The sequence below is a fragment of the Ammospiza nelsoni genome, chromosome 7 (assembly GCF_027579445.1).
Source record: "Ammospiza nelsoni isolate bAmmNel1 chromosome 7, bAmmNel1.pri, whole genome shotgun sequence".
In the NCBI taxonomy this organism is placed as follows: Eukaryota; Metazoa; Chordata; class Aves; order Passeriformes; family Passerellidae; genus Ammospiza; species Ammospiza nelsoni.
The window spans coordinates 22142544-22155274 of NC_080639.1; the positions used below are offsets into that span (position 1 = coordinate 22142544).

Below are 12731 nucleotides of genomic sequence, written 5' to 3' on the forward strand. Positions count from 1 at the left end.
CAGGGATGTTGCCAAAGGTTAATGCTGCTGATTCAGACCTTGGCTGATGGCAAAGGCCAGGGAAGCAGTCCTGGCTCAGCAGAAGGAACTCACCATCTGGTTGCTCCATGGTGTATTTGGACAACTCCTAATGCTGTCTCTTATAAAACCAGCTTGTTTCAGATGTTTTTGGGAGAAATAGCAGAAATAAAGGGAGAAATAGCAGAACTGCGTGAGGGCTTAAAAGATAAAAAGTGAAAGGGAACTCAGATTATCTATGCAAAATATAAAAAGGTAAATATAAAGATAACAAGAAGTAGAAGAGTTTTGGGAATTATTTTGTTTGATTGAACTGTGTGTCTCTGGACCAATCATGATAGATTTGTCCCAGATATGGAGATATCACTATATCAGTGAAAAATTTTTCATCTTGAGATGGTCTGCAGTTAGTAAAGAGGCTTTCACAAAATCACAGAATGGGTCAGCCTCCCTTCTCAAGCAGAGTCATCCCAGAGCACATGATGCAGGATTGCATCCAGAGGGTTCTTGAATATCTCCATTGAGAGAGATTCCACAACCTTTCTTGGCAATCTGTTCCAGTAAAGAACTTCTTCACTATGTGCCATCATCCACATAGTAAAGAAGCTCTTCCTCATATTCAGGGGGGGACTTTGTATGCATCAGTTTCTGTCGGTTGCCTCCAAAAATTAAGTTTATGTATTGTTTACCCAGTGAGTGGAGCTGCAGCTACAGCAGCTTCAGCAGCTATAGCTAAGCAGAGTTCTGCTGGGTGTTCTGGTCCCAGCTGCAGCAAGAATGTTTTATCACAATGAGTTAATATGAATTAACCCTACCAGAAGTTCAATTTCATTAAAAATGGAAATTGCTGGACATTGGGTGGCTAAGGGAATATTAACTTCAAATTTGTCCAGGCCTTGAGAGAACATTATTTGTGATGGTCAAACCCTTGTGTGGTTTATATCTGCATGACTGTATTGAACACCCCAGCTGCAGGTCTGTCCCATAAATTATCCCTTGAGCTTTCCTTGATAATGAAAGTGGCATTTTAATTGTAGGCTTTTAACCCCATCATGTTAATGTAGTCTGATTTTTTTTTTGTTAATTTGTACAATACATAAAATAGAAGATTTAAAAAAAAGAGAGAACTCTTTCTGTGTTAGTGGAAGATATTCCAAAATATTTTACTGGGTTTCTAGTGTAATGAAAACAATAGAGAACAATACACTTTTCAGCATGTTGGTGTACAACCTCCTTACTTTGTAGCATATTGACTCCCCAGGCAAATCTTGTATGTCAACAGCAATAGAAATTACTGCTAGAAAAACAACACTAAGGGCCAAATATTGCAATGTGATTTGCACTGGTGTCTGAAACCCTGTTCCAGAGACTATTGATGTTTTCTCAAAATTCTGTGTTTTTCAGCAAATAATATATAGCATGTGCCAAATTTTGGGATGATATTAAGGTAAGCTTAAATTATTGGATCAGGGAATCTTCAGTGTCTTGTGCTGCACTGAGAACTTAAATTGCACATGCAAGAGAGAAAGTTTTGTATTTATTTCTACAGAACTTTGATACAAGTTCTTGTTGTTACAGAGCTTTTTTCCAGATCATATGATATCTTTTCCAAGTGAGACCAATGCAGCTCTAAGCCACTCTGGGATATTACAGGTATGTAATCCTTGAATGAAGATGAACCAGCGCAGCTCATAATTTCCCATTATCTGTGCTGTGTGAGCATAGTTCTTTATTGCTGTTGGATCTGTTGCTAGGTTTTGAATAACTCCAGACGTGGTTTATAACTTTTTTCCTCAAGAGATAAGAAACAATGTGTCCCTTCCTAGCAGCTTTTATATGTCCACACTTGGTAACTTGGATGTCCTTCAAGAATCAAGAAGCACTAAAACAAAGGAAATACAGTGAAAACATTAAATAACTTTATTGGGTATTTCAGGTGGAAGACACTTTTTCCTTAAATAGGTGGAGGAGTGCTGAGCAAACTTAGCAGCAGGCTATGGTAGAATACCAAAATACTGGTGATGTGACACAAATGGATATAAAAAAGAGTTAAATGGTTAAACTTAAAGAGTAGAAAATTTAGACTGACTGGTATGATTTGTTATCTTGAAGGCTACTGTAGCCTTCAAAAAAAAAATTATGGTAGGTCACTCAGTGTTAGTCATCTTTTAAGCAGACACAGGATTCTAATTTACAGTGGGAATAATGAAATGATAATACAAAATGACCGTATCAGGGATCATTGTCTTACTTTCAAAGAGAGGAAAAATGAGTAATAAAGGTGGAAACATACACATCACTCTTGTTTGCTTGTCATTCGAAAAATTAAATAATAGAAGAAGAACTTCCACTGGTCTTAAGACAGCAACCCTATTAATGAGTTTTGGGGATAAAGAATGATTGGAAAGGCAACCTAACACAGGATATTTAGGGCAGAAGAAAAGAAAGACAGAAATGAAAGTTTAAAAAAAATCTATATGATAATGCCTACCTTAACATCCAGCAGTAAATGAAAAACATTTTAAGTAACTAATTGTCAAAGTATTCTTTCATATTAAATAATTATATACTTATAAGAGTGGATTTTAATCAAGATGTTAAGATTATCCCAAATATGGTAAAAATTTTTGTGAATTAGATTTTACAGACACTAGATTCTGTAAGTAATTTTTACAAACCTAAATAAAATTTTGGTGATTTCAGAAGTGCTGCAAATCTAATGAAAATTGTTTCCATTTTGCCACCTACATAATACAGATTTTGCAGTCTAGCATAAACATTTAATTTAGAAAATTCTGTCCCCTATGTTAATAGAGGTTTATATTTTTCTTCACAAATGTAATTTAGTAGTTCAAAAATAATGAAGAATTTTATAAGATAACTGTTTGCCATATATTCTTGTGCAGAACTTCTTTAAGCCCATATTGTGAGATCTAGAATATGTTCAAAGCTGCTAGGTAAACTTAAGAATCATTCTAAATATACAGCTAGTTACTTGTCATTTTGGTAACTTGAAAAACATGTTGCAAACTCTCCTCTGTTGCTATTTTGTGTTGCATTGTATGCTTAATTGTATTTCATCAAATAAAACTTAATAGGCACAAAGTAGAGAATACCTTGGTGGATTGTGCAGCCATTGTGCACATTTCAGCAGAAACTGTTGGGTAAATTGTTTACAGTGAGTCACTATCTCCTTGGAAACTTTCATTAAGACAAGTTAATGGGCTGCATTATTATTTGTGATGTGCTTGGTTAAGTATCAAAAGAGACATTAGTTTGACAATTCAATGCTTACAAGTCATTAAAAAATCACTTCTGATACTTTGACATCCTTTTGTGGATTGAGCTGTAAGCAAGTAAAATGTTTTCAAGGTCTGTTTTTCTTAACTCTCATTGAAAGTGGAAGAGTGAGTATTTTGGCTGATGAATTTGAATCAGAACATCTTTGTAGAACAGAGGCACAGAAACAAAAGAGAAGTTCATGAGTCTCCTATCCATTTAGCATGTGCTAAGTGAAAGTTCTAGGTCTGGGATATACTGAGTGCCTGTGCGTACCCAAGAGAGGTTTAATTGCTGCCATGGATTAGCCTACAGAGGAGGTGTGTCACCGTATTGACCAGGGTATGGCAGCTCTGAGACACACTGCTCTATGTGCATGTGTAGTAGCAGGCAGTCTGGGTCATTTGGAACTCAGTTTTGGCTATTTTTGCAAATTGGCTGTTTTATATGTCAAAAATGAGCATGGTATGACAATTTTAAGATCATTATTAAGAGCCAGGCTTCAATGTCTTTAATCTTTCTGCCATAGCAAGTCCCTCTTTCCCTAACCAGTTTCTCACATGGCTGCCATTCCAGGCTCCAGGCTGAAGCAGACCTGCACTGCATTTCAGTCTCTTGCCAGTCTCCTGGATGTTGTTTTAATCTTCCCATTGCCTTACTCTGTCTTCCACTCTAGGTTTTGTTGGCCTCCCAGTCTAAACCTTTCAGGTGGACTGAAGTCTGTAGGGGACAATATTGAGATTCAGAATCAATTCTTCACTAGAATGACTTGGTCCTCCCAAAATTTTTCAGCAGGTTCATGGTAAAAATCCAGCTCATTCCCAGTAGCATTGGTCTGGCTAGCTGTCATCACATCTTTGAAGAAATCAGTCATCAAATTCAACATGATTCACAAAGTCTAGTATAATGATGGCTTCTTTAACTCCCTGAAACACTGCCTATGTTTCAACTCCTCAGTGCTGTCTATATCAGCAGCTGAAGGACATGGTGGCATTTGGCACCACTCTGCTTATCAGGGGATATATTTCACTGTGTGGGGAAGAGGGTGCGAGTTTATTTCTACATATTGTGTGACCAGTAGTCCCTGTCAGCAGTGTTCTATTGTTTAACTTTCCTCTCTTCTTCCAGTACTAAGGATTTTTCTTATTTTTATCTGCATAAACAGAGATCCATTCCTTCCTATAATAAACGTATATGTATCTCTATTAAAAAAAAAAAACAACAAGACAAGGGGCAACAAAAAAACCCCAACAAAAAGCAAACTGAAACAAAAAACAAGGAAATTTTCTTTCCTACTGTAATTCATTTTTGGCATTTATTACAGACATTCAGTTCTCACTCTGAAATATTTTTACTGCTCATCCTTCTGACAGTTAATGGTTTTGACTACAGCTTGTTCATGTTCTATTTTCTCACATAGTCCTCAGCTGTCTTTCCTTAGAAAGGAAAAGATGGATTTAAGATTGCCTTTTTACTAGCATTACTGCTACTTTATTTTAATTGATAGCATGGGTACAACAGTGACTGTTGAAGCTTAGCATTGTATTGCTCCTCCACTTTGGTCTGCTGAGTAAGAGAAGTGTTTTTCATGACAACATTTCTGGTTTGAAGTTCTTGTGGCAGAAATCCTGGGGAAGACACTTGTGCAGGCAGGAAGCCAACCACTCCTTTTAGTTTCAGCAGAGACATTAAAGCCTAAAAAGATGCTCTTTTGTTTTTGCATACATTGGCTTGTTTAGATTTTCTTAAGGCTTTAAGTTGACTTTGTTTATGGATTTTATACTTTTTCAGTTGAGCCTGCATATTTCCCACCAGTGAACCTGTTAGTACATGGCAAAAGGGAAGATGAACAGCCAGAACATGTACCCAGACCTACCCATCTGCTTCAGTGTGGCTAAAATAGCTTTAGCTGCATTTGCACACAGCTGTGTGCCAGCAGCACGTGTAGCTAGATGTACCTAGGCTTACTGTAATTGGGCTGTTCAGGTGAATAGCAGTGAAGCTGCTCATAATGCAGCCCTGGTGGTGGGCTGGGGCACTGCCCTGGCCAGTGGGGCCCTGCTCCTGTTACTGCATTCACACCAGCTCAGGTTGGTCTGCAGCTGGTACTCATGCATCTCACTGCAAGGCAGAAAAACAATAAAAGTCAAAGAAACCTTCTATATCTTGGACTGTAATATTTAGTGGCCAGGGTACTCGGTGTGCTTCCAAAGTAGCGTTCACTGTTTAATTCTGCTGGAGTCCAGTACTGGCCAGTGCATCTCTTGCCTTGTAATCTGTTGTTTCACTCCTCAAATAAGATCTTCTGGAAATAGAAGTGTGTGGGAGGAAAATTCAGCAATGAAAACTGCAGATATCGACCAGAAAATCCTTTGTGCCATACCTCTATGCAAGCCTTGACAGAATTTATGATACCACAGACCAGTTCCAGGGCAAGGTTCCTAGAAGAGCTCAGAGATAACAGATTCTGTGGTATATACAGAAATAGAACAGTTCTGGGTTAATATGTTTAGAGTCAGTTGTGAGTAGTGTTATTGGAAGAAGAGTGATAAAAATGAATGTATTACATGGAATTGGGGTAAAGTTAATGTGGTTGCTCACTTTTAGTGGGTACTTTTGCAGCAAGACTGAGTAGAACTGTCAAAGCCTCAGCAAGATAAGAGCTGTGTTGCACTCTGACAATGTCTGATGAAATTGCTGAAGAGAAGTCATTGAATATCCTGAGTAGAGGCAGGAGCTGTCTTGGGGACTGGCCCAGTCGCTCTGATTTTGGTTCAACTAAAGCTCTTCCTGAAGCACCTTTCAGGTGCAGAGCCCTTTCTTCCCTACTTCTGAAAATGCTAATATCTACCTGACCTGCATGTTTTTGTAATTCAGAGTTTGTGGTTTGCTGAATTAATTTTAACTCAGGTCAGTTAATTTCTCTGGTGGATGAAGGGAGGGACATAATTTTTTTCTTCTGTTGTTAGCACTGATTAGCAGTTTTATATAAATAGGGTCTGAGGCATGGGATCAGTACTTATTACACTAGTTTAGTTGCAGAAGTTCACATGCTGCAGAAGTAATGCTCTCATTTCAAACCATATGGTTCCATATAAATATGTAACTTGCTTAGCATACCTTGGAGTTATGTAACATTCTTACATGCCTTAAATGAGAAGTGCTGTTGATGAGATTAGATGTGATCATAACTGAATTACTGTGGTGTGATAGTGTATTTAGGAGTTATTCCCTTTAGCCCTGAGTATGTTAATGAAACACAAAGCTGATTTCCGAGAAAAAGAAAAATGCATGTCTGATACTTTCTTTCAGATGTTCCTTAGCTCCAGCACATATCCTGAAATTCATGGTTATTTGCATGCAAAGGAGCAGGGGAAAAAATCATGGAAAAAATTGTACTTTCTTTTGAGAAGATCTGGCCTTTATTTTTCCACTAAAGGTACATCTAAGGTAAGAGGGAAAAAAAAAGACAGAGAGCAAGAACTGTGAAGTCAGAGCAAATATGTATGTATTTATCATTTGTAATAATAACAACCAAAATTTATAACCAAATAATTAAACTTAGAGTGATAAAAAAGAAAAAATAAATCTAGTCATTATAGATAAAATCTAGAGAGATATGGAGATACAAAACTGGGAAGGTGTTGTCTTAGAAACTCTGGTTTCTTTTTGCCTGATAAGTTTGCTTCGTTTCTGCTTGGTATTTCTCATAAGAGTGTACCCTGTTAAGACAAATTGTCAAATACAGTTAAATTTCTGAAGTATAAGTAGATGTTCTGAAAAGTGGATACAGTAATTAATTGTATGAAATAATAACTTCTACAGATAAATTTTGGAATTCTCAAAATTTTTCACTGGAAAGTTTTTCATTCTACTAGTTCAAATTTTTGGTGGTGGTACTTTAAGCCTTATCGTATTAAGCATTGGAGTTTAGAAACCTTTTACATAAACTACTCAAAGCAATGTTAATTCATGTGTTGGATTTTCTGTAATTACCTGCCAAAGTTTTCATTGAGCTGGTTTGCATCCTTTGGCAAATTTTGTTTGCTTCCTTGACGTAATTAACTTAGTGGGGAGAGATAATGGTTAGAAATGGTACTGGGCAATAATTATAACAGTATGTTGTTTTTCAGTTTATGAAAGTTTATTTTGTTTTGATGTTTGAAATGCATACTGCTTTCAAAACTTGCCTCCTACTCTAATTTTATTATTGCTTGGATCTAGGGGAAGTTTTCTCAGAAATTATATAACTTATAGTCTGGAGGTTTTTTCCCCTCTGGAAGAATAAACTCTCTAACTGATTTGATTTCTTTTTCCTCTGCATTATGAAATGAATATTGAGTTGCCTCTTTTTAGACTTCATGATTGAAATAAAATTCAAACATGACGTCATGTTTGAAACTGCAGTTTGTAAGACTGTATTTTGGAACAGGATAACTACTGTATTCTTCCAAGTTTCTTATCTGGAGAGGCTGGCTAAAAGTAGTCTAACGGTATTACATTACTTTTCTTTTTAGGAGCCAAGGCATCTGCAGTTTTTCTGTGAATTCAGCAATAGTGATATGTACATGTCTTTAACAGGCAAAAAGATTTCTGGAGCACCAACAAACTATGGATTCTGCTTTAAGGTACAAGCTTATTATTCTGATACATATTAAAGCAAGCCACAGTTTTTAGGTAAGCTTAAGTTTCTTTAACACTTTGAAAGCAATATTCAGCTGTCTATTATAAAATAGGAGAATTAGTGGCTTTTATTTCAACAGGTATTATCTTCAAGATATGCTTTAATGCTAAAAAAATGTGCTGTGGCCTTCTAGCCTAACAAATCAGGAGGAACCAGAGACCTGAAACAGCTCTGTGCAGATGATGAACAAAGTAGGACCTGTTGGATGACAGCAATTAGGTTACTCAAGGTAATTTTTCTGTGTGGAGTTAACTTCTTGCTTAAGTGTGCTATGTGGTATTTTGATGTTGTGAGTAGAGAGGTAACATCATTTTAGGTTCCCATGCAATAGCAGTATCAATTTTGTACTTTGAAATCTTTTTTTTTTTTCATCCCCACAAGAAGAGAGCGTTCAAATCCTGAAATCATTTTAAGGGGTGGAATGATGCCTCAGTTCTGAAAATATTTAACATTAAGCATATGTTTCTGTGTAACCATGTTGAATTCATGTGAGATTGCTGAGTAATGTTGAACAAAGCGACAAGAATACACAACAAGGGAACTTTAATGTTTTTAAAATGTGACTGTTTGTGACAAAATAGGAACAGGCCAGTTGGTGTATTAAATGGGTAGTATTTCATGCAAAGTGAAACATTTATAAAGGCAGCAGCAACAGTGATGATGTACCTTTCCTTAGCCTAACAGCTTTTCTCCCTGGTTTTTAATGGTAAAAAAAGGCGTGTGCTATCTTTTTCATCTGGAAAAAACCTTACTTGGCTTAGGTTTATAATTCAAAATGCTAACCATGTTATTTTCTGGTTTTAGTATGGGATGCAGCTGTATCAGAATTACATGCAACCATATCAAGGTAGAAGTGGCTGCAGCCCTTTGAATATAACACCTATGGTATGTCCCACAGTAGCTCCATGAATAAATACATGTTTCTGCCATTGTGCTCTTTTCAAGTAACTTGTGTCAGTTACACTACTGACCTGCTCCTTCAAAACCTTGCATGTGCCAACGCTTGCCGAAATATTTAGGGCTGCCAGGGTTGACTAGAGAGCTAATTAATTAATTTCAATTTAACAAATGAGTTAAAAGGCTTTCTCTTTGTAAAATCTTCAGTATTTTGGGAGTTCATTGGCTTATTGCTGTTGAATGGAAAGAAGATTCTGAAAAGAAAGCAGCAGGACCATAAATGTGTTAAAAGAGAAGCAAAGTGTTTAAGGTTACACATGGTGATGAAGAAGAAGATTGTAACAAATCCTTTTTGGTATACTTCCTCCTTTAATTAAAAAAATACCCAAAAAATTTAAGTATTTGAGATGAATTTGAGCTGGTGTAATACTGACCAGACTTTGGGGGAAAACCGTAATTTGGCAGATTTCTCCTGTTTTGGAGAAAAGCAGACTATACAAGATATCGTGTCCTTCTTCTCAGTAGGATAGTTGGGATTGGATGAGGTTTTCCATTTCTTTATATCTTACGTTATCCCTGCTCTTTATGAGTCATTTCAGACTTTTTCATGGATTATTTATATCCCTTTTGTGTTTTGTTTTTGCTAAATTGGATAAAAATTACTTTTTGCCAAGATCTGTGACAATGATTTTATAGTGATTTTTTTAAGCTTTTATTATAGTTCTTGCTGATAAAATGCCAAAAAATGCATTTGCTATCACAGGTATTCACAAAAGTAGTTTTCAGTGATCTTGCTAATAAGCATGGCTTATTAAGCATGTGCTTAATATGCTGCCTGTGCCTTAGTTTGTGTTCTGTGAAGCTGCTGCAATAGCCAGCTGCTGCTCTTATGATGGATCAGAGAGCTACTACTGATTGTCTTCTCTTTCACTGTTGTGTGCATTTTAGTTCCCATAGCTTCTAACAGGCAGAATCTATCCCACTGCTAACAATGGCACTGTTCTTCTACTCGTGTATAATTCATGAATAAAACAGCAAATTGAATAATCACGGATTAAGTGCACACGCTGATGAACGTACTTCATAAGGAAGCCACTTCCATGTTTCACATCCCTTCATTTCTCAACCATGTCATCTGCAGAGGGTTCCCTCCACCCTGCTAGAGGCAAACATTTTCTCTTAATTTGCCCTTATTCTTTACTTTTGCAAAGTTCTTTACAGGTTACTCAGATAGACCTTAGTCTACGGTGTACAGTGAACTACAGAATTGCTGTCCTCCATTTGTAGTTATATTCATGATTGCAACAAAGCAAAAAAAAAAAACCCAAAAAAACCACCACCAAAAAAAGCCCAAAAAACCAGAGCTGCTCTGATTTTGGACTGGGAAGCTTTGCTAACCCTACAGAAATCTGGGCCTCTTGTGTCCAGATGTTGTTTTAACCTATAGAATGCTCTTCTATTTATTAGATATTCCAGTGCCTGCCATCACAATTCTTATAAAACCTGATTGTGTAAACCTTGGTTTCTGAGAAACATTTTGGTGATTTTTAGGACTGTTTTGTCAAACCTCAATGTTCTTATTCAGTTGTTACAAAATTGATCTTCACTGAGAGAAAAAACACAAGCATTTTTTGTAACAGATGCTGCAGTTATTGAGTCTGTGATTAGAGTTAGAAGTGATGTATCAAAATAGAAGTTGTACTCCATAGAAATTGCTGTTTTCCATGCTTAAATATGCTAAACTGAATGGAAATTTATATAGCAAACATATAAATCTGACGTATTTCTAATGAAATATTTTGAATATTTTTTAATTGGATCATTATGTATAATAATTTTGTATTTTACCTTTTTTCCCCCTGTTACTTGGACATCTTAATAACAGTTTCCTGACTTGTTTTGACATGGAAAGGGCTAGTTATAGTTAAAAATATAAATACAGTTTATGGTAAAGTGATATATTTGTCATCCATTGCAGCAATGCAAAAAAATGGTCTGTCCAGCCAGACTGCAAAATTGAGCTTTGCAGCAGCATACTGGAATTATAAATGCTCCCTAGGGTAAAATGAGTTTGGCTCTGATGAGAAACACTGCCAATACTTGAAATATCATTTACAAAACATAATGTTTTCTCAGAATCTTGCTTTTAAATGATGGATCTTGTAAAAAGTGAGCAAACTAAATTTATTTTTCTTTGTTGCAGAGAAGCGTTTCAGAAAATTCTTTAGTAGCAATGGATTTCTCAGGACACAGAAGCAGGATTATAGAAAATCCAACAGAAGCCCTTTCAGTTGCAGTTGAAGAAGGATTAGCATGGCGGGTATAAATATCTTTGATTTATCAGAATATTATTTTCTGGTTTGGTGGGGTTTATTTATTTATTTTTTTTTTTTTTAACAAAAGAGCTTTGAAGTCACATTTTTGCTTCTCTCTCATACAGAGGAGAGGGTGTCTCCGACTCAACTCCCATGGTAGTCCTATTGCCATGTCTAATATGGGTATGTGTGAGTTAATTCCTTGCCAGAAAAATGCAATAACTGGTTCTTTCAAGAAAGGGAAAATGTTTTTTCACTGATCTTTTTTTCTACAGCTATACACAGATCTCAGTCATGGTTTCATCATAAAATCTCTAGAGAAGAGGCTCAGAGACTTATTTTGCAGCATGGACTTGTAGATGGGTAAGTTAATTCTTTACCTAGCTTCTCTGAGACACGTTTCTAGCCAAAAACTCCTGCTTTCATGTGCCTCTTCCTGGGGGAGGTGGAGCAAGGAGTTTGCACTTGCCTAATAGGGATAAAAAGTCTTTTATATAGGGCTATCAGTTGGTTCTTATTTTGTATCATTTGGAAGCCATGCAGTGGTGATCTAGGACTTTGATTCTGTCACTGACTGATTATTTGTGTCTGTTCAGAGCCAAGCACTAGAGCTGTGTCTTTGCACAGGATTCTCTGGAGCTGTCAGCCTTGGCACCACTCTTCTGTATCTCTATTAGTGATGAAAGAGGGAAAGAAAGCCTGAAAACAGTACTCTAAGATGAACTGTGCTGAGACAGACATTGAAAAAAAAAGTATGCTTATTTCTCATGAATTTACTAAAAATGATGTCATCCTTTAATAGTAAACAATAAATGTTAGGATAAGACTAGTTTTTTTAATATTTCATTTAAATATTAATTTAAAAAATGACAAAGCGAGTAGGCATTTTATGTTTAAATCCTCCTGATTTTCATTCCTGAAGTTTTATCCTTAGTCCTGTATTAAATGTAAACTTGAGCCTCCTTCATTCAATGAGTAATTCCATAAAAATCTCAGTTTCCTTGAGTCTGTTTCCAGTTAGGTACCTGGATCATCAGATTGCTGGTTAAATTCCTTCAGTTTTAGATTAAGTATGTTGTAATATTGTTTTCTACATCTACAGAAAGGGTTCCTGGAAAAAAAAAAGGAAGGGAAGGAAAGAGAGACAAACCCAGCACAGGAATGGTTAATTGGACTTCCACTTTTGCTTTTTTTTTTTTTTTTAATTTTTGGGGTCTTGTTTTTAGGCCTGGCTTATCATCTTGAAGCTGGTTCTGTGCTCTGCATTTATTTTTGCACTTGTTAGAAGAATGGGACAGGACATGGGGATGAATCCAACATATATTTCTGAACAGGATGTCAGTCTAGGCCTGATGCATCTTTCAGTGTATTTCTTACACACACTGAAATGAGAACGTGAATACCTTGCTAGCATTGGTTCAGTACAGTGTTGTTTATGTTATATTCTTGGAGCCATTCATAGCTGTGTAGTGGGATTTTGAGGACTTTTGTGTGGACTATCTAGAATTATTTAGAACACTGGTAGTAGGAGTGCTCAT

The 12731-nt window shown here is 36.3% G+C and overlaps 1 protein-coding gene across 2 annotated transcripts in view; it reads left to right on the forward strand.

Moving 5' to 3' along the window:
• GRB14 (growth factor receptor bound protein 14) overlaps positions 1-12731 on the forward strand; it is a 58613-nt gene that overhangs the window by 38122 nt on the left and 7760 nt on the right. For both annotated transcript variants that reach the window (XM_059475822.1, XM_059475823.1), the window contains 8 exons: positions 1597-1671; positions 6610-6747; positions 7815-7925; positions 8115-8210; positions 8786-8866; positions 11082-11198; positions 11319-11376; positions 11469-11556. In XM_059475822.1, the coding sequence (XP_059331805.1) occupies positions 1597-1671; positions 6610-6747; positions 7815-7925; positions 8115-8210; positions 8786-8866; positions 11082-11198; positions 11319-11376; positions 11469-11556 (764 nt within the window). The remainder of the gene's footprint in view (positions 1-1596; positions 1672-6609; positions 6748-7814; positions 7926-8114; positions 8211-8785; positions 8867-11081; positions 11199-11318; positions 11377-11468; positions 11557-12731) is intronic.